The sequence below is a fragment of the Pinus tabuliformis genome, chromosome Q (genome assembly GCF_031772625.1).
Source record: "Pinus tabuliformis cultivar Carrire ecotype Pingquan chromosome Q, CPIR1, whole genome shotgun sequence".
In the NCBI taxonomy this organism is placed as follows: domain Eukaryota; kingdom Viridiplantae; phylum Streptophyta; class Pinopsida; order Pinales; family Pinaceae; genus Pinus; species Pinus tabuliformis.
The window spans coordinates 40,112,895-40,135,535 of NC_142296.1; the positions used below are offsets into that span (position 1 = coordinate 40,112,895).

Consider the following 22,641-nt stretch of genomic DNA (forward strand, 5'->3'; position numbering starts at 1 on the left):
TCAAAACGGCGTATACGCAAGTTGACCTTAATGCAGAAGCGTATGCACGTAGTTTATACATACTGAAGTAGCGTACGTCTTATGAAATATGTTTTAGCTACTTCTGTTTATTGCTACAGTGTTATGGGTTTAGGATTGGTTTCTGGTTACTGTTAATATATTCTGGTTACAACATTCAGAGAAGTAATTGTTTGATTCAGTGTTGATTGAAGCAAAGGAGATTGGTTGATGCAGATGTATTTGATGTTTTGTTATTGATGGATCCAGTCTAAAAATTTATGAAATGTGGTCCCTGGAAGAAAAGAGAAGGTTGTAGCCTTCTGTAGGTCAGCGCCTATGTACTAGTACTTCAACTAGTACAAGAGCTAAGGGGGTTGTAGCTCCCTTCCAGGAGAAGCTGGAAAACGAGAGAAGGTTGTAGCCTTCTACAAGTAGAAGCCTGCATACTGGTATAAGACTGCACCAATACAGAACCATTGTAAAAAGAAGGTTTTTTTAAAAGAAGATAGAGGCGAATTGCAACAGGTGGTTTTCACCCACATTAGGTTTCCACCTTATATCTTGTGTTCTTGTGTGTGACTGTCTGCTCTGTTTTACAGTACCTGTTTGTTGTTTATATAGTTTTGATGCACAAATTAATGATCAATATCTGAAGAATAAATTAAATTATCAGTCTACAAGTTATACGCTAGTTTCCTTAATTACAATTGTGTATATATGTAGTTTTCACTAACTGAAGTAGTGTATACAAATCTGATTGTGGAATGAAAAATATTTGACTTAATAATACTGATTCACCCCCCCTCTCAGTATTATTTCCAACAAATAATAGTACACAAGAACAAGAATTAATTAAAACCATGTCAAAATTTTATTACCACGGTTTCGAGAGCAACTCTGATCCTTAATGAAACTACTTACAATAGTACGAAGTCCCTTTATAACAGAGCCACAACCTCTCTACAATATTTACAATCAAACTCTCTACACTCTACAACATAGCAAAAACACAAATCAAATTATTACGGAGCCCCCTGTGTATGATCGCGACCTCCCTGATCTCATTGAAGGGACATGTATTTTTACAGAGTTTCAAAGTTAGCAGATCCCTTCAGTTTCTCAACAAACGAGAAATAAAAAGTAAAAGAATCTGGAGGTTTTGTATTCTGTTGAATCATAGGTTGAACTTCAAAGATCTCGAAAGCTTCATTTGGATCAAATTCGAACACTCTTCCTAAGTGGAACGATGGTCTACTATTTACAATAGCCTCAGTGTTGCTCACAGTTGTGGCTTTCTCTGTTTGGACTATGTTGCAACAATCGAGCCACATGGCAAAGGATATTTGAGATTCGTTGGAACAAACATCTTATATTGGCCCGATCAAGCAGATCCTTCGTTATCGACCTTAGGCTCATCCCTGTTTCACAAATAACAATGACTGTTTAGATGAAAACATAATGATAAACCTCCAAACATAGCCTAAATTCTAAGACCAATTCAATACTAAAATTTCCTTCAACATCAGAACAATGACTAAGTAAGTGGGAGACAAATGGTGGGAGTACATGTAATCAGAGTTTTAAATTGCATCGGGGATTATCAGATTTATTATTAATTCGACGGATAGCCAGAATCAAAATTCAAATAAAATACCAGCAAAACCATTGAATACATGTTTAAATTAAAAAACAATTGCCCCATATGAAAGTGTGACAAGTGGCGGGAGCTAGGAGATATTGGAGAATTCAAACCTTGGGAATTTAAAACAGAGGCACACATAATTACGATATTCTGAAATCCTGATATGGGATGGAGCCAAAAACACATTCAAATTTAGTTTATAACCACATCAGATCCATTTATCGGAATTTATGGCTTATCATAGATCTTAAAGTGAGGCAACATAAGAATTACGATAAGGAGTGAAGACGTGACATGTGGGTCCTTTATTCCGACAGTTGATTATCATATGTTTTGTGGCCTAGCCACTTTATAATATACATTTATTGAAAAGAACCACATTAATATGATAAATCGAAATTTGGAAGTTGCACATGAAGATGTTGTAATGGAGAATTGGCGAGATCCACAATGAGGATGGAGCTACAGGAGCGCGCGGGTCTAGGATAAGCACGATAGGTTTTGCTGGCAGCCGCAGGCAGTCGCGGTCACCGGACTACCGTTTCTCAAACCGGAACATCGGAGTCGTCCTTACGCCGTTTCCACAGCCGGTTGATTGTCTGTCTTGCCTGATTACCGTCATGGAAGGCCACATGGAGACAGACCTTGTGGATTATTCTGAGGATCCATTCGAGGACCGCATTATTTTCGAAAACCCTAATTTCGCCGTGCCGGTTAATGCCTCTCAAACCGCCTCTGTTCCCTGCTCCCCCGTTACCTCGCCTGTGGTCACGCATTCTAGATCGCACACTAACTGCTCTGTCTCTGAATTCGCTCCGGTTTCACCGCTTGGCCTTGAAGCCCCACCTCTATCGCCCGGTACGGAACAGCTTCTCACTTCGCTCTCACCACAGATTTTGTCATTCGATCAGCCCCCGTTCTTACCCTCTGATCTACCGACTACAGCCGTGGACTTTCCGGTTACGGGACCTCAAACCCTACCGACCTCTGGGATTCGGCCTTCTGGATGTTTTAGCACCCCGGCGGTAAATGTTAAACCCTCGAAGCCCATTCCCCCTGAAGGTGTAACAAACCCCTTTGTCGACCACCCTTCTGCACCTCGCACAAAGAAGAGGAAAACTAGGTGTATCAAAGCGACGACCAAAGATATCACTATCTCCTTTGGCGACCCATCGGCTCTCGGGGAAGCAGTGTCCATGGCCCGAACGGTATTGGTAGGACATGTGCGGGGACGCGCCTACACAGCCAGCCGACTGACACAATGGGTAAAGGAAATCTGGGGTGCCCTGCTCAAGGAACTCCCGGAGGTACATGTTCTCCCCCGTGGGTGGTTCTCCCTCCATTTCACTAAGGAGGACTACACGGATTTAGTCTTGGCAAAATATTGGCACATCGAAACCGCACCTGTTCTGTTAAAGAGGTGGAGTCCCCTCTTTGACCCAGAACGTGAACAGATTGGAGCAGGTCCCCTGTGGGTACGATTGCCTGGACTACCATTACAGTATTGGAGCGAGGAAGCACTCATCAAGATAGGAAATGCTTTGGGCACGTATCTGGATCATGATCGCACGTATGTTGAATCAAAGAAGCGAACCCTAGCTCGTGTGTTGGTTCACCTGGACACGCGTGAAGGATTAGAGGAAAAGATCACTCTGAAATGGGGAAAATACAGCAGGACACAAATTCTCGACTACGAGGGCGTTCCATTCGGCTGCAACCGCTGTCACCAAGTGGGACACCTATTTAAGGACTGTCCGTTGAACAAGAGTCCAGAGGCTTCCCCAAGGATCACTCCCATTTCAGCTCGAGAGGCATCCCCGGTAATCCTTCGTCCAGCACAGGGGGAAGCATCTGTACAGGGCTCGCCAGCGAAGACTGGGTCGAAGGGGCCGGGACCGTCATCGCCCCCTATGACTAGGGCTCGGGCCGCTGCAGCTGCCGCACAGGCCACGGGTACTGTTCTAATCCCTTCCTCCTTATCTCTTGGTAGCTCATCTGCATTCGTTACATCATCTGCACCTTGCACTATGGCTCACTGCCCTCTCTCGACTCCTCCTCTGTGTGCCTCTACTGCTCCACCATCCGTGCCACCCTTCTCCTCCTCTTCCTCGCTATCATCCTCCTCGCGGACTTCCTCCCACCCTTATTCTCTTCGCCCTCGTCCTCAACTTCCGGGCTCTCAGGGAGGCCTGGGCATTGTCCCTCTGGGACTGGGACCTCTGACATCCAGAGGTAGAAAATCTGATCTCTCCAAAGCCATCTGGAGGGCCGGTGCGGAGGTCGCATCTGGTCGGCAATCCACAATTGATGGGGTCCTTAGAGCAGCCGTAACCCCCCGGGGCGGTCCTCCATGAAGTGCTTATCATTCAATTGCAGGGGCTTGGCTAGTGCCCCCAAAAAACTAGCCATCCGGAGACTCTTTGAGATTGAGCAATCTGACATTATCCTCCTCCAAGAGACTCTGGGCTCGGCAGAGGACATCTCTCATTGCTTACACACATTGGCACTAAGATGGAAGTTCTTGGCCATGGATGCCTCGGGTCGATCGGGGGGACTGGCGCTCGGATACAACCCTAGGTCAATCAGGATCGATTCATCCTGGGGTGGACAAGGATTCATGGGACTGGACATTTTTGCTGCAGATCTTGGACAAGCATTCCGTATTGTGAATGTTTATGGCCCATGCCACCTCAGGGAGCCATTCTGGAGGCACCTACTTAATCTTACCTTATTGGCAGCGGACCATACCATCCTGGGGGGAGACCTAAATTTTTCTCTGGGCTTCCGTGAATCTTGGGGTTCCATGGCACAAGTGGATTCCATTACAGATTACATGAGAAATATACTAGATCAGACAGACTTTGTTGATATCCCCATGCAGAAGCCTATGCCTACGTGGAGGAACAGGAGGGTGGGAGCTGCAGCTTTGGTTCGAAGACTGGACAGATTCCTACTTAAAGGACCCCTGATTCAGCATCTACACCACTATAAACAATGGGTTGGATCTGGGGGATTATCAGATCACTCCTCCATTTTTCTGGAAATCCTAGGGCCTCTCCATAAGCCAAAAGCCCCTTTCAAATTCAACCATATTTGGCTCCAAGACCAAGATTTCATGAAATTGGTCTCTGATTACTGGAAGGCACATCCCCATAAACAGAGAAGCTTCATTGACAAAGGGTTTTTGTAAAAACCTCTCGGAGCTAAAGCATATTGTCATAAATTGGGCCAAGGAGAAGAACAAAAAGGAAACTGCCCAGCTCACATCAGTTGAAGAAGAGTTGAGAACCCTTCTAGATGAGCGAAACCTAGGATTCACCTCGGGCGTGGACAAGACTCGACTGATTGAGCTGGAAAATCAGAGGTCAAATTTGCTTAGACAAAGGGAGGAATCCCTCAGATTACGCAGCAGAGCTATTTGGCTGAAAGCTGGGGACGAAAACTCAAGATTTTTCCACAACTATGCTAAGGGAAGGAAAGTGGCAAACACTATCTGGAATCTCCCCCTACCGGAAGGGGGCCTTGCAGACACTTTCAATAAACTCTCCCAGCTGGGTACATCACATTTTAGAAGCTTGTATAGAAGCCCTCCTGGCACAAACTTGGCAGAGATCATTGATGTGGCCTCACACTTCCCAAGATTTGTAAATGAGGATGACTCGACTGATCTCACGGCCTCGGTCACAATGGAGGAACTGGAAAGCACTCTCAAGTGGTTCAAGAAGGACAAGAGCCCCGGCCCTGACGGTTGGACCATCGAATTCTACTTAGCCTTCTTTGACCTGCTGGGACGGGACCTGCTCAGTGTGATTGAGGAAAGCAGATCATCTGGGTGTTTATATCATGCTATAAACTCTACATTCATTGCTCTCATTCCCAAGTCTGACTCCCCATCTTCATTTGATGATTTCCGCCCCATCTCACTCTGCAATGTACTCTACAAGATTATATCTAAGATAATTGCAAATCGGCTTAAACCTATCCTTTCAACTCACATAGCTCCCCAACAATTTGCTTTCCTTGAGGATAGACAGATTCATGAAGCGATTGGATCCGCCCAGGAAGCCCTGCACTCCATCTGGTCTAAGCATCTCAAGTGCACTCTCTTGAACATCGATCTATCAAAGGCCTTCGACCGTGTCAGTTGGCTATACATTAAGATGCTCCTTATTTATCTGGGCTTCCCTCTTCCTTTCATAAACTGGATCATGGCCTGTATCACCACTCCTACGTTCAGCATCCTGATCAATGGATCAGCCTCCCATTTCTTTCACTCTGAAAGGGGGCTTCGGCAAGGCTGCCCCCTATCACCTCTTCTATTTCTATTGGTCATGGAAGGACTGAGCCGCTTAATCATCTCTGCTAGAAGGGAAGGATCCCTAAAAGGCCTCAAGATCACAGAAGAATGTTTCCTCACACACCTGCTGTTCGTGGATGATGTATTCATCCTATTGGATGGTAGCATCAAAGACTCACTGACTTTTTCTCGCATTCTTTAGCTCTTCTCACAGGCCACGGGTATGCAGGTAAACCAAGAGAAATCTACCATATCGCTGGCCCGTACCTCAGTCAATGAATCTCAAACCGCTCAGCAGGCTTTCCCCTACATCATTCACCCATTGGATAGGGGACTAAAGTATCTGGGTTTCTGGTTAAAGCCCACTTGCCAGAAGATTGCAGATTGGACTTGGCTGGTATCAAAATTGGAAAAAAGGCTCTCCTGCTGGAGCCACAGATACCTCTCCAGGGCAGGCCAATTAATCCTCATCAAATCAGTGCTGGAAGCAACACCGGTTTTCTGGATGGCTCTAGCATGGATTCCAAGACACACTCTGGCACGCCTCCAGCAAATTTGCAACAGATATCTATGGGCAGGAAGCCAAGACAAACGCATATTTGCCTGGATCGGTTGGCAAAAGATCGCACTCCCAAAGAAGTGGGGGGGATGGGGACTAAAAGACCTTCCTCTGTTTGCACAAGCATTGGTAGCAAAAATGAGCTAGGCATTGATAACTAGCCAGAACTTATGGACCCGTCTCTCTTACCACAAATATATATGGCCCCTTGGCACCCTGGATTGGATCAAGCTCCCTAATTGGAACAGAACAGGTATATCATCTATATGGAAAGCACTACTTCACTCAATGCCTATGATCAGAGACAACTTGGTCTGGAAAATCAGAGACGGGACCCTGCCTAGGATTGGCATCGACCCATGGGTTGGCAGTGGAGGCAGGCACACTCTTCCACATGACTTGGTTGAACACTTACTTGCTCGCAATATCAAAGTGATAGCCCAGATTGCAGACAGAGAAACCTCTGATATTTTTCATCAGGCCTGGAGGACTGCTCATCAATTAAATCTCCCTCCTAGATGGCATCAGGCATGGCAGACTTACAGGGAGGCCCTGATTGAATCTCACATCAGAATCATTGAGGGGCCGGATGAACTAATTTGGAACCAGTCTGAGAACGGTTATTACACACCAAAGGCTGGTTACGCCCTTCTTATCAGTCACAAAAAGCCAGAGGTTATTTCGAACTGGTGGGACAGCATCTGGAAGCTCACTGCATCACCGCGATCCAAACTTTTCTTCTGGTGTGTCCTAAGGAACAAGGTGCCCACTGGAGAAAACCTATCGCACAGAGCTTACCATGGACCATCCTGGTGTGCGATATGCAAAGAAGCATCCGAAACCACAGAACATCTATTCTTGCGATGCAGGTTGATACAAGATCTGTGGACCGCTATCAAAAACACCATTACTTACTCTGGCAACTGGGAGGGCACTGATCTGTCTGGGGCTTGGACAGATTGGGAGACGCGGCACAAAGGAACAAAGATTATTAACCTACCAATTCTTGTAAATTGGCACATATGGAAAGCTAGAAACCGAATCATATTCAATGACCAACCTGTATTCTGGCAAATGGTGGAGGCAGGCATTATCGCAGCATATAGAGAACTACCAGACCCCCCGCCCCCGCAAGTGCGTCATCCTCATCCGCCCCCCCCGAATAGATCAAAACACACCTTGGGCATATTTTGATGGGGCCGCAAACCAGCAGAGTTGTGGGGGCGGTTTTATCATATACAAAACCGAGCATCATTATTACAAAATAAAAGCAGGACTGGGAATGGGAACAAACAATTTTGCAGAGCTCATCACCCTTCGTCATTTACTTCATTTTGCTTTGAGTCATCATATCACTTGCATAAACATCTTCGGGGATTCAAAAATCATCATAAATTGGTTCAACAACATATCTATTTGTCACATTCACACACTCAACATTATATTGAATGAAGTTCTTGAACTCAAAGCAACTTTTAACAACATCACATGTTCACACATCTACAGGGAACATAACGAGAGTGCTGACAAACTATCCAAGGAGGCCTCGATGATGGACAGAGGAGTATGGGAGATCACAGAGGTTCAAGGCCAACAGGAGTACAAATACTACCATCGTCCATACAATGATCCGAGATATCAGCATGCACCTGAGCAATAAATTATCTGATGAATTTTTTGTACATGACAGCAACAGTTTTTTGTAATCTTTAAACATGTTTGAACAGCTAGGAAAGCCGGAAGGCATTTTTGTAAACAGGTTTTTTACAGAATATTGGAAGATGACCCTGCATGGTACATCTGATCTGATATACATGAACAGAATCCTATATGTAACTAACAAGCACACTGTGAATAGTGACCTCATGCATATGCGTATAGCATCTACAATATGTAATTTTCCATATAATGAAAATTACGGATTTTTCCAGTGGAAAAAAAAAGATAAATCGAAATTTGGGTTTATAAATTTTAAACCATTTATCACTTTATTTGAATATGCCGAAAGCCACATGAATATGGACAGGACTTTGGGTATCAGTTTATTATGCCATATTAATATAGCTCGAACCTTGGGTTTATATGATTTAATATGCCTCTTTATATAGCTCGGACTTTGGGTATTGAAGATTTCCAAAAGGATTCTTCTAATATCTAAGTCTCAATGCCCAAAAGCTCCGATATATATTTAATCAATATACCACATTGTTTAATGATTAAGGCTTAAATCTTATGCACACATCTTGGTCTCGGGGGCTATTTTATTCATTAATCTAATTAATTAAGATGTTTAAAACAAAAAATTATTTACAAAGTTTACTAACAAACAAAATTAATCAAACTTAGGCAAACTATAAATTTAAAACAAGTGTAAATAAAAAGCAGATTAGACTTAAAATGAAGCAATCACACTTAAAGTCTACATGCAATGCAAAAAGGGTCCCCATGTCTATTATGATAGAATAAAATGGGGGTGTTGTGTTTTCACTACAACACCACCCCAATTACTATGGGAAATTACCATGGTAATGACCCATGGTATCTATATTTCCATGGTTCAGATTATGTACGTGAATTTTTCTCATAAGACTTGCGTATGTACACGACCCTACTTCACATGAACCACATATACTTTTTAATATTTACATTTGTCATCCATCTGTAACTGAACTGCCATTTCTCTGCCCATATCCTTTGTAACATCAGTACCAATATTCCTCATATTTGCATTAGTTCCACAATCACAATATTATCACTATGTTGACAACAAGGACATATTTATCAAGTAGGTTGCCATCAAGGACAACACATTAGCGATAATGGAAAAAATATCCCCTTTGGACTTGATGTCAACCACTGTGGTGTTTGGACACCACCTGCAAACACCAAGTCTTCTCTCCAAACATCAAGTCTTCTCTCCAAACACCAAGTCTTCTCTCCCCATTTGACATCAAGAACGAAGGGTTGAAATAAGTTGAATGAAGTACTTCCCTTGTAGTATGTATTTCTATAAGCCTAATATGTTGAATATGAATAATGAAATCTACATATTAATCATGCTCCCCCTTATCATATGGTGGAACTTTTAAAGACATACAATAAATTACAAGGCTTGAAATACATGGCTAAACACATATGACCTTTCCTATGCCCAATGACTCTATGCTCCCATGATTACATCAATCACCTAACAAATTGGGTTTACATATTGGACCAATTTTACATTAATTGCCCAAAATAATGGGGTTACATATATGGCATGACTCAATCCCAATAGCCCATACATGACTCAATGATTACAACATATGTCTTTTCATGACCCTTACATCAAGAGACATACGTAACCATAAACAAGGATTTCAATAATGAAGTATATTTATATGGAAGCCATGATAGTTATCAACAACCACCATGCTTCAAATAGGTATTTGCAGCATAATCATCTGACAATAGAAACATAAATAATACTAGCATGAACCTCCTCATCGTCAAGAAGCAATAAGCAGATAAGACAGTGTAGCATCAATCTTTCCAATAATCAACGCGTGACCAAATATGCAATGCTTCCAAGCATCACCGAGCAACTATAACAGAAACATAAGATTATGCAATAAAGTTTTGTTATCAACTCATCCCCTTGACCTCATGTCATCAAGGTTAACACAGTCTCTCCATATATAGGAAGATTTGAAATCCTTAAGCAACAATATCAATTTATTGAACCACACCATCATGCATCAATGAACATATGTGCAAACAAAGACTACCTCCAACATCACAAATCATAGAACTGATCAACATCATCATCAACCAACATATTCAATGAACATAGCACACATATATTCCTTATCAAGATATAATAATAACAAGAATAAAACATCATCAACAACAACATATAGGCATCCTCCCAAAACTTCACCACATGTCACCCATCCATCGTTGATAACTCATGACATAATGATAACAACATGTATATTTTTCAGTAGTGGCTATAACAATAACCATTTATTAAAATCATCAGCAATCATAGTCAACATAATGCAACAAGGAGTATTCCAGAAGCCATAATGCCAACAATGAATTATTAGAAGCATAGCAGATGCTCCCCATGAACATATGCCAACTCTTCACCATCAATTATGATACTCATTAATCAACAAATGCACCAAATAACCATTTCAACAATAACAATAATATATGTTTTTTTGCAACAACTCATAAAATCATTATGAACCAATACCCTAAGCAACATAAGGGCATCACCAACAAACTGCAGCGAACCAATGTCATGACCAAAAATCCAATAATGAACTGATGGAATCATATGAGAAGCTCCCCCTGAATCTGTGCCACTTCTTTTTCATTACTGAAAAGCATACACACTTTTCTAGATCAAAAAAGTCATGTATATACGTGATTATGTTTCAAAAGATCTGCGTACAAAATATAAATTGTTGATCCTTTATAGTCACAACTCCCCCTAATCATGTCATGTTTATTCCTATTAACATTCTCTTCATTAATGCAATGTCATTAATATACACACCACCAAAAGAATATTAAAATAACATAGGGAATCATCATCAAGATACACATGCATATCTCCCCTTGAGATCATACACCACTGATCTTGTGGACCTGATGATCATCACCTGTCCTTCATGAGGTTATGTACCTCACATTCACTTCTACAGTCACTATTCGAAGTATACGTTTAAGAACAATGGATTGCAATAGGGACAATATTCCCTATGTTTATGATTGATGTTCCTTCTTCCTCCAAATCTGCTTGCAATTTCTAATCATGTGCTCGAACTTGTGGAACTTATCCCATCTTTTGCTTCCATTCCAAATGCTTGACTTGCAATTAGTGACCTTATGCCCAAATGAGTTACAAGAAAAACAATATCCATGAAACCATCATTTATGCCTAGGGACTGATATTGACTTTGATCTAGGAGATTTTCTTTCAGATGTGTGACTTGATTCAATTTTCTTTTGAAAAACCTTATGTTGGTTGTTCTTGTCATTACATTGTGAATATGAATCCATGTGGTTGTATCCAATGCCTGTCTTCATTAGAGGAGAGTGTTGTTCATCGATAATCTTCTCTAGTGATTCAGATGCCCTTTCCTATTTGTTGATTTTCACATAATTTTTCCTTAGAGTCACAACTTTTGATTCTATTTTTTCATAACTCTTTTCCTTTTCTTGAAGTTTTTTTGCTAAGATCTATGTTCTTCTATTGGTTTCCTCCAAATGCATCCTTAACATGTTTATTTCCTTAACCATACTTCTTTCTTTAGTTTCCAATTCTTTGTTTGCATTCCTGAGTCGATCATTTTCTTTCAATGATTTCATTAAATTGTCTTCTTCACAACTATCTGATTCACTGGTTAATTGATCTTCAAAATCCATAAGTATTTGGTAGCAAGTGTTATAATCTAAATCTGCATCTTCGTGATCATCAGATTTTCTTTGACTATCTTCATTAGAATAAAATCTTTGCTTGGCAAAAAACTTCTTTTTGGCATTTTTGTGGTCAACATCCTTTCCTTTTTCTTGCTCATCATAATTTTCTTTATATGGACATTTGGATGCATAGTGACCTACTCTTCCACAAGAAAAACATTTAAAGAGAAGTTTACCTTTGAATTTACCAGTTCCTACTTGCAAATTTCTCACGAAATTCGCTTCTTCCTCATCTAAAATTTAGCTTGTTTCTTTAGGCTTTTCCTTTTCTTTCCCTTTGTATGCAGCTTTCAATGTTGCTTCTTTAACACCTGATGTATCCCCTTTTCTCATTTCTAAGGCTTTCAATATTCCATGGAGTTGTTCAATTGTGGGATTCTTTAAATCATGTATTTCTTCAATGTCGAAGACTTAGGAGTCGAACTTTGGGGTTAGTGATCTCAAGATCTTTTCAACAACAACTTCCTCTATTTCATCACCAAGATTGTTCATTGTGTTAACAATTCCGTCTACTCTAAGGAGAAAGCTTGCAATGCTTTAAACATCATGCATTCTAAGAGTCTCATATTGAATTCTATATGTTTGAAGTTTAACACTTTTTACCTTAGTTTCACCTTCATAGCTTTGGACAAGATTATCCCATATTGCCTTTGTAGTGCTCAAATGAACGAATTTCACAAACTCATGTTCAACTAATCCTCCCAAGATAACATTTACTGCCTTTGCATTGTTCTCATACTACTTCTTTCTTGCATTATCTGTGGGAATAGAGGTTGGGTATTGATATCCACCTTCAACAATTTCCCATACATCAACTCCTAGTGCCTGCAAATATGATCTCATTCTAACTTTCCAAAACATAAATTTAGTTCCATTAAACAAAGGTGGTTTGTATGAAAATACTCCCTCTTGATTGCTCATTTTGATAGATCTCCATTTAAGCAGTCAAGCTTCTTCTAAGGGAGCTACTCTGATACCAATTGTTAGGAAAAATATTGGTTGTTGGGGGGGGGGGTGTGGGTGAATCAGTCTTTTTAATTCACTTTAACTTTCGATTTCACATTCATAATTATATACACTATTGTTCTTCATGCAACTCACATGTGTACGCTACTCTAGTGAGTGCATATTGTGTATATCCAATTTACTTAATTTGTCATATCTTTCATTAGTGAATTAAATTTAACCAATGCATTATTAATTCATTAACCATCAAGAATGTAGTAAAGAACAAATGTATCACAACACATAAGCAACACACATAGAACACTAGGATTTTAGGTGGAGCTCCAATGTGGGAGAAAGCCACCATTGCCGTCATCTATGTCTTCTTTCTTATTATATAAAGAAAATATTCATTGCATCTTGTACTGATGCAGACTCTTAACAACATGCAAGTACCCACCCGCAAGAGGTTAAAACCTCCACTCGTTCTCCAGCATCCACTAGAAGGGAGTTACAACCCCCTAATCTCGTTTATCAACTCCTACCAGAAGGGAGATCCTGCCCCTCCACTGAAGGTTGCAATCCTCAACACCTTGTGGACCATGTTTCATAATATTTCATATTAGTTCCACCTGTCAATGAATCATCAAACAAACTATAAGCCACCTTTCATCAAATTTTCACACTGGACCCATATCAATAATAAGCCCGAACTGAATCTCAATTTCTGAATCACTGAAGCATTGTAAACCAACTGAATCACCAGAACATGAAGTTATTGAATATTGAATCAACCACTAAACTAAATATTAACCAACCATTGCAACCAGATCAAATCTATGCATAATAGATACACACCATCCTAATCAAGACATCATTGACAGACAACAAAAAATACAATACAACTCATCAACTATCATCATCAAGCAGCGTTGCAATCCTTGACCAAATATAACTCAGAATATATACGCAACTGTTATTAAGTAGACTTGTGTATATACATGCTTATCATGTGCAACACCAGCATACAAGTTTCAATATACTAAAAACCATATCTCAAAATATATACATGACTAACCAGAAACAGATCCGTGTATGTACGCGACTATCCAGAAGTAAACCTGAGTAGAAAACTCAAATTACTGAAACATACCTTTCACTGCAAAGATAACTTGCATTTTGCAACCTTCACTTTCAAAACTACAGACTTCTGAAAACTCATTCATATCACAACATCACTATAACCACAAATCTATCATTGTTAGCTACTTATACATTTGCAACAAGTAAATCAATCAAGCATATATTCCAACATATCTTCAGATCTGAGTCTTCTCCTTGCTTGTTGGTGCACACTAGATCGAGATCAGATCACACATGAATAAACCATTTTACTTGCACACATAACACCTTGATCTATATCTCCTTATATAGATTTTTCCTCAGCCAATACTTCAGGTAAATCCCTTGGTAATGTTGTTAGCATTTGTTGATGGGATCAAATAAACGTTATCGCCCCAATTACTATGGGAAATCGCCATGGCAATGACCCCTGATATCCATCTTTCTATGGTTCATATTATGTATGCAACTTTTTCTCACAAGGCCTATGTATGTACGTGATCCTACTTTACAGGGACCACATATACTTTTTAATCTTTACATTTATCATCCATCTATAACTGAACTACCATTTCTCTATCCATGTCCTCTGTAACATCTATACTAATATTCCTGATATCTGTATTAGTTTCACAATCATCATATTATCACTATGTTGATATCAAGGACATATTTATCAAGCAGGTTTCCATCAAGGACAACACATTAGCCATAGTGCCAACACCTTTATTAATCCAATCTATAGTTACCTATGAGTCTCCAAAAATTGTGTGCTACTTCAAGATTTATCCATCTTGTGTAGTATAGTATACCCGAAGGGGTGATGATCTGTGCTCTATAGTTAGTCCTAAAACCTCCATTCCAACAAAAAGTGAAAAGAGTAATTTGCATTGATTGCAATCCTGACTCTACATCCATAAATGGAGTTTTGTGTTGCCGCATCAAAATGAAAAATATGAAAGGAAATCAATGGATCCCTATACCTTAAAATCCTTGGGATCTTGCGTCTCGGAGGCCTTTTATATTCCATAAAGCAGGCACAAATTTTTGATCCAATATGCCCAATGTTATATGGGCAATCTTCAAATATTGTGGCAATATGCCCCCTCCAAATGCCTCAACAAATAAATTGAAGATGTTTCTTGTAATGGCATGTGTACATCTAAAATTTCCCTTTCAATGTCTTAATAAGCGTCCCACTTGTATCAAACTTTTGTTATCATGTTTAATGAATGTTGCGTTTTTATTTATTGATAATTTCTTCATTTTATTTTATTATTTTATCAATGATTTTTTTATTTTTTTATCCGAGAGGAACCCAACAACTCGCCTGACACGTAACTATTAGTAAACCTTTGTGCATCTACAACCTGTCCTCCTCTCTGTAAACCGGGTCACAAACAAGGATATTTGAATCTTGGATCTCTCAGTTTTCACAGATTTCACATTACCTTGATCACTAATTGAGTTGCCCCCCCTGCCCCCAAGAACAATAATTTCTTTATTTTATTAACAATTTAATGATTTTTTTAATTGAAATTGTTTATTTAGATATTTTTATTTTTATTTTTAATGGAGTGAATTCAAGAGTGAAGAAGCTCACTTAAAAAAAAAATTGTGTGAAGTATGGTTTCACTATAATTATTTATTTTGTGAAATTTGTGGAAATTCCATGTAGATTCAAACTACTAATTGTAATTTTACTAAAACAATAGACTTGAATGTACTCTACTCATCAATGGAAACAATTAAATGATCACGAAATCACGAAGCATACAAGAGAAAGAATTCAATCAACACATTACACAATGATTTATGGGGAAAACCACAACTAAAAACCCTTGCTATCTGATTACAATGATTTTCTCAAGCTCGAGCAACCTCTACACTCTCTATCTGTCTCATAGCTTCCTAGACAAGCCTAGGCCAATACTTAACCAGATTTTGTCTTGCCCAAGTCCCTATTTCCTCACGTTGTTTCCTTGGGAATTAGCCCCCTATTAATTAGGGACTTTCCTCAATATGAATTGCACAATCCTCATAGGCCTTCCTCTGACTACATGCACCACATGTACAATTCAGATGATTATACAAATGATAGCACACTATCCTTGAACTCCAATCCCAACTAGGTAAATCTTATATCTGACATGCATGAGTTATTTATGAGTGAATCATCAGTTAAATAGTTGAACACATGAAGTAACACTCCACTGTCTGACCTCCTACTAGTTCCTCCATCAGTTGGAACTAGTTTAACCAACCTTAACTCAATTAAATTGAATTAATTAATTACAACTCAAAATAAACTCAACTAGGGCTCCTATAATGTGGGAGACACTCTACATGACTCAAGTTAGACCCTCAAATTGAATTAACTGAGCCAAGTAAGTCAATTTAACTTAGTTAACTTGTACAAGTTGTTTTGTGATGTGGAATTACAATTTTATTCCTAATTTAGTTCAAGGACACAATTAAATCAAGATTTTCTTGTTGCATTTTAAACACTCCCTCTCAACAAGAAAGGGATTATCAGATACCCCAATCCTTCCTCTATGGAACTCAAATTTTCCTCCTGAAAATGCCTTAGTCAAGATGTTTGCATCCTGTTCCTCTATAGGAATGTACTCCAACAACATGATTCTCCTTTGCACACAATCTCATAGATGGTGATACCGGATGTTGATATGCTTGGAACGATCATGAAAAACTAGATTCTCAGAGAGTTTCATACAACTTTAATTGTCACAGTAAATGACTGAAGTTTCCATCTGTTGACCAAATAACCCAACAAGGATCTTCCTCATTGAGATAACCTCACAAGCTACTTGACTAGCAACCATGTACTCTGCTTCTTTCAAACTAGTGGAGCTAATCTCTGCTTCCTATTGTACTAAGAAACCATTGCTGACCCAATAATGAAGATCCCCCCTAATGTGCTGTTCTTGTTTGATGGACTCCCTGCCCAATCTGCATCTGTGAAGCCTTGCAACTTCACTCCCTCTATCCATCTGTACCAAAGACCAACTGAGTGGTGCCTCTGAGGTATCTCAACACATGTTTAGTTGCCTTCCAATAGAGTTTGGTTTGCTTAACCATTGCTTAACTAAGTTGGTTAATTGTAAAACATATGTCCGGTCGTGTGTTCAAAAAATACATAAGTGAACCCACAAGCTACCCATAAATAGGAGCCTCCACTACTTCACCTGAAGTAACACCTTCCTTCCTCCAATTCCCTACTAGAGGAGTCTCCATGGGTTTGCTACTCTCCATGTGGAACTTCTTCAGTGTCTCATTGGCATACTTGCCCTGAGATACAAACGGTTTCCTCTTTGCAAGATTTTACCATCTTCTCATCACCTATTAGAATTAAATCATCGACATATAATACTATAATCAACATTTTACCTTCAACCATAATATGGTACAGGTTTGCATTTGCTTCACTTTTGGTGAAGCCCAACCTGGTGAGATAGTTGTCAATCATGGTGTACCAAGAATAGGGTGCTTGTTTCAATCCATACATCGCTCACTTGAGTATGCACACATGCTACTCTCTGTTGAAGGCCTCAAATCCTTCCATATGCTCAATTTACACCTCTTCCTTAATCACTCCATTGAGGATTGTCGTCTTTACATCCATCTAATGTATCTTCCATCCATCTGTGCTAAAAGTGCTAGAATAGATCCGATTGAAGAGTACCTTGCTAATGGAGCAAAGGTCTCCTCGTAATCAATTCCCTCAACCTGAGAGAACCCTCTAGCCACAAATTTGGCCTTGTGTTTCTCCACACTCCCATCTGTTGTTTGCTTTAACTTTTAAAGCCATCGGGAACTCACCACTGACTTATATGTTGGTCTTGGGACCACTTCACAAACATTGTTTATGATAATGGAGTCATACTCCTCTACCATGGCATCAACCCATACTGGTTTCTACACTGCTTTCTCGAATGAGTATAGATAAACTCTACACTCTTCCTCATCAGAGCCATGTAGCCAATGTACTGATCTGGTGACCTCCTCCACCTACACTATGATGTGTGTGCTCCCACATTCTCTCTTGCATCATGCATTAATCTATTAGCTTCTCTAGTGCGCTTCCTTCTATCTCTAGAAGTCTCTACATGAGTGTGTGCTTCAACCCTCTGCTCCTCTGCATGTGGTTGCTCCACATCATCCCGAGGTTCTTCTTTTGGAGCTAACAGATCCTCATCTCCATGCAACTGAAGCTCCCTCCCAAGGGAACATCTCATGGCCTTCTCTTCATCGAAATTCACATATCTATGAACCACTTTCATCCTATGAGATGACAGGTACACCCGATAGTTGTGTGGTGTATCAGTGTACCCCACAAATATGCCTAACTCAAGTATTGGCTCTAGATTGTTCCTTGCATCATTGGTAAAATGACAGTAAACTGATGAACCAAAGATCCTAAGGTGTGCCACATCTGGTTTCTTACCTAGAACAGGTTCTTCTGGTGTACTCATCCCAAGAATCTGATGATGACTCCTATTCTGCACATATACAACTATGTTTCATGCTTCAACCCACAAGTGCAACGGTAGGTCCTGATCATGTAACATTTCCTGTGCAACTCCCACAATACTTTGCTTCTTCCTTTCATCCACCCCATTATGTTATGGGTTATGGGATGTTATTAACTCTCGTCAAATGCCTTCTGATGCACGAAATTTCTTGAATTCATTCAACACATATCCTCTGTTAGGGTCCTATAATTTTTATAGGATTACTTGATTATAGCTGATCATTATATTTCAAATGTTATAAATAATATTCCATGTTGTAAATTATTTTCAAAAAAGGTCAAAACCTTGAGAAAATACAAAAATATGCACAAGTCAAAATGCAGCATTAGAGAATAATTAAGTAAGTTTAGATTAAATTAATCACATCATTTAAATGTGATTAAATAAAACTATAATAAAGGCCTTGGTACTATATTTTGAAATAATTGTAAGGTTGAAAACGACAAAAAGGGATTTTTTCACATGGGGTTAAACAGTTGCAACTTTCTCGCTCTTCGATCCTCTTGCTCCATAGATCGACGACTCACAATCCTTTTCAGCCCCCCTTTTCAATCCTAGCTTTACTGCCAAGGGGAGTCCTAAAAGGCGGTTTTACCCTGCTAGTCCCATGCTATGTGTCTTCCCCTCTGCATTTCGCACCTCCCCCTGATACCACCTACCACTCCGAGCCCCTTCCGAAAACTGCTTACCACCTTCCTGCTTACCACTTTCCTTCCCCACCATCTTTTCTCGTACACTCCTGGTTATGTTACCCTCCATTCCCTGCCTGCCATGTCACCTCCCGCATCCATGTCATTCATTTGTCTCATGATCAGTTAAAACTATGCATTTTCCTATACGCCACATTGATTTCAAACATGGTTTCCAAACCAATGAGGACGAATTTTCAGAAACTGAAAGAGATTTTTTCTTCCAACATCCTCATGTACAAAAACCTCTCTCCGTTTTCTAATAGTTATTATGGTTAGGGATATACAGATGAAGCTTTACAGACATTTTCCCAATTTTTCATGTTTAGTCATACTTTTGTAGAACATATTGTGGCCAATCAGAGATGACTCTTGAGTAATTGGAGGAGGTTTGTGTTCCTAATTGATCTAGGTGTTGGAAAATTCATCCCGAACTTAAGCCCAAAAAGTTCCTTAAAGAGAAGGATGAAAAGAAAGCAATTGCAGCAGTCCAACAAGATCTAGGTTCCGATTCAGGTGATGAAAGGAGGATAACTGCCATAGTTTCGACAGGTAAAACTTCTGACACTAGTTCAAGTTCGAATACTATTGCATATTCATCAAACAAAAATCCTTCAAATGAGGATAAAAGAGTTGAACTATTTAACATAAGGATAACTTCTAAGCACACAAAAATAGATACAATGTTTGAGGGTGGATCACAGACCAATTTAATATCTGAATATTTAGTTAATAACTTGGATTTGGAGACACAGAATCATCCAAGACCTTACCCATTAGGATGGCTAAATAAATCAACTCAGATAAAAGTCACAAAACAATGTCAATTAAGATTTTCCATTACAGCTAATTACATTGATGAAGTGGAATTAGATGTGGTTCCAATAGACATATGTGGAGTTGTCTTAGGAAGTCCTTATCTTTATGATCGTGATGCAGTGTTTTATAGGAAAGAGCATAAATATCACCTTAAGAAAGATGGGGTTGAATTTATTATCAGGGCACATCAAAGTAAAAATCACTTGAATTTAGTTGTTGCTAATAAGATGAAGCGATTAATAAGTTCAAATAAGAGATTTGTAATCATGTGTGTAAAGGAACAACATAAGAATCGACAGGATGTTTGTTCAGGTTATGAGTCCCAGTTTAAAGATAGTTTGATCAAGAAGGTAGAAACTTTTCTAGTTCTATTTAAAGAAACCAAACATCTTACTCATAAGCAGGGAATACAACATGAATTACAGTTGATGCCTAAAACTCCTCTTCCTAATGTTAGAATGAATCAATTCAGTCCAAGTTTGGAAGTTATCAGTTACAGGGATGCAGGTCAATATTGGGGAAAGTCAATGTTAAATTTCTCTTGTATTGTGTCACCATTTCATGTTTCAAATAGTTTGGAAGCCTCTTTTCAAGTGGAGAGGAAGCCCATTTGTTTTCATATCAAAGCCTTTTCTAAAGCAATGTCAAAGTATCCAATACATCTAAGGGAAAGTTATGCATCATGGGAAAGTGATAATTAATGGAAACATCATTTAATGAATGAAGAAACAATGATTCAAATAAATCATCTAACGTTTCAATACTTTCAAAATCAAACTAAGTTGCAACAATTTTCACATTACAGTTTGGTGGGTTTAATATTGCAGCAAGTTCGCTTAGTAAGCAGGAATCAGGAAAGTATATCAAATCAAGTAGCTGGTATGATGTTCATAATGTCTTTGAATGTTTCGGTTATTCCACAATATATATTTTTAGTACATATCAAAAGTATTGAACAATATCCAGTAGAGACTGTTTTCAAAGATGTTTATGAATCATTAATTCATGGTACTTCATGGAAAGAAGTCAATTGCCATGTTCATAATAGGTTGTTTAACCATATTCGCAAGTTGTGCATACTACAGATGGATGGAACAGTTCACATATTCAAAATGTGCCATGATCAACATCATCAGGGTCATCACTTTCAGGTGGTTGATCGAATGTATTGGTACATCATCAGGGCAAGGTGGAGAGTGAGGGAGATCTACCCTCATCTGTTATCTGTTTAAGTCAAACTTTTGTGGTCTAAAAGATTTCAAGTGGAGAGGATTGATCTAGGAGGATCTTGTCAGTCTAGCATGAGCAGAGTCTTCAGTGGTTCAGAGTCGAAATGGTCTTTAAATGATCATGGTCGATGAGGCTTGAAATTTATCAGCTTCGCCAGTTTCATCGTCAACATTCGATGTCCAGTATCTTCAGCTTTGACAGTGATGTTATGGTTGTCTGATGATGTCAGTGGTTGATATGGTTTTGTACCTGGTTGTCGACATGTGATTATCGTTAGTTCCACCGGGGTTTGGTTGCTGACTCATGTTTGTCGTTAGTTCCACCGGGGTTTGGTTGTCGACACATGTTCGTCGTCAGTTCCGCCAGGTTTTGCTTGTCATTTTGATTCATGGTTATCATCCCGTGGGTCTGAATGTCACTTTGTGACAATTTGTTGCAAGAGGGTTTTTTTATTTATGAAAAATGATGTAAGATCTAAAAAAAACTAAGACCTAAGACATCATTCTAAGAACCTATGACTTAAACCTAGCACTACAATACTATGGTGGACAAACATTCATTACAACACCTAAACCCTAACCTAGAACCTAAAACCATGCATTAAAAATCAAATGCATTACATCTAAACACTAAAACTACACCTAAAACCCACCTCGACTTTGTAAAACATTACAAAAACAATGTAAAAACATTATAAATCACCCACATTCTTAAACCACTGAGTCCGCGGAACCATCAGAGCTCTAACCGTGTGATTACCTGTGTGCACACATGCGCTGTTAGCATCCTCTACTCGGTTAGCTAGCCGCTAATGGATTCAGGCTAATCCAAGGTGCAAAGTGGGTTTTTATGTGTTATTTTGGGTATTTGTAATTACACCTAGGCCATGTGACATTAACTCATAACCAGAAACCCTAATTTAACCCCAAAAGTCAGCTAGTTCACTCCTAAACTCGGTATGAAGAAGTTAGAATGCATCTAGGGGGTTATAAAGGCAATCTTTTTCTTTGAAGATGGGGGGAGTGATTTTTGAGTTTTGTATACAGATTTTGTAAGATATAGGCTGTTTTGTTTTCAGTGTAACAGGAGCATCCGGAGTCAGAATTGGGAATCATGACAGGCGTTGGAAAGCTAATTTAGAGAGATTTCTTGTGACAGTAACCAGAAGTGCCTGAGTGCACATTCAGTCTGGTTAATTTTCTGTGTAATCAACCTCCTCGGATTCAATCCTATTAAAGCGATCGCCCATCTTGAAAGAAAACTCGGAGGCGTATCCATCAGGGATGAACTCTGTAATCAATCTTGCTATCTGG

The 22,641-nt window shown here is 39.5% G+C and overlaps 1 protein-coding gene across 1 annotated transcript; it reads left to right on the plus strand.

The window, feature by feature from the left end:
* Window positions 1-6,786: 6,786 nt before the first annotated feature.
* On the plus strand, window positions 6,787-7,692 carry LOC149218181 (uncharacterized). The gene has a single exon (XM_089386497.1). The coding sequence runs from the start codon at window positions 6,787-6,789 to the stop codon at window positions 7,690-7,692; it is 906 nt and encodes a 301-aa protein (XP_089242623.1).
* Window positions 7,693-22,641: the final 14,949 nt, after the last annotated feature.

What these genes read in the sequence shown, in the direction of transcription:
- LOC149218181 (XM_089386497.1), top strand. Translation starts at nt 6,787, where the DNA reads ATGCCTATGATCAGAGACAACTTGGTCTGGAAAATCAGAGACGGGACC.